The sequence below is a fragment of the Corvus brachyrhynchos genome, unplaced genomic scaffold (genome assembly GCF_000691975.1).
Source record: "Corvus brachyrhynchos isolate BGI_N302 unplaced genomic scaffold, ASM69197v1 scaffold142, whole genome shotgun sequence".
NCBI lineage: Eukaryota > Metazoa > Chordata > Aves > Passeriformes > Corvidae > Corvus > Corvus brachyrhynchos.
The window spans coordinates 6442091-6442350 of NW_008237226.1; the positions used below are offsets into that span (position 1 = coordinate 6442091).

The 260-nt window shown below is 53.8% G+C and overlaps 1 protein-coding gene across 1 annotated transcript in view; it reads left to right on the plus strand.

The window, feature by feature from the left end:
• Window positions 1–6: 6 nt before the first annotated feature.
• NXPH1 (neurexophilin 1) overlaps window positions 7–260 on the plus strand; it is a 141022-nt gene continuing 140768 nt past the window's right edge. The window contains exon 1 of the mRNA XM_008629936.2: window positions 7–242. Within this exon, the coding sequence (XP_008628158.1) occupies window positions 189–242 (54 nt within the window). The 5' untranslated portion in view covers window positions 7–188. The remainder of the gene's footprint in view (window positions 243–260) is intronic.

Genomic DNA, 260 nt, shown 5'->3' on the forward strand with positions numbered 1-260 from the left:
CTACACACCTCTCTTCCCCCCTTGTGCTAAGGCTAACCTTGTCTTGTGGTCATGGGATCTATAATTTCATTTTTGTCTAGGCTGGTGAGAGCTCTGCTTGTTCTGTAAAGTGGATGTCAGGTGGATCTATGTTCTGGAAGGAACAAAGAGGCAGCGAAAGCAGCGCGGGGGAAGTTTGAGCGGCGAGGATGCAGGCTGTGTACTGGTACGCGGTCCTTCTGCTGCAGCCCACTCTCTACCTGGTGAGTGGCCCCGGGCTC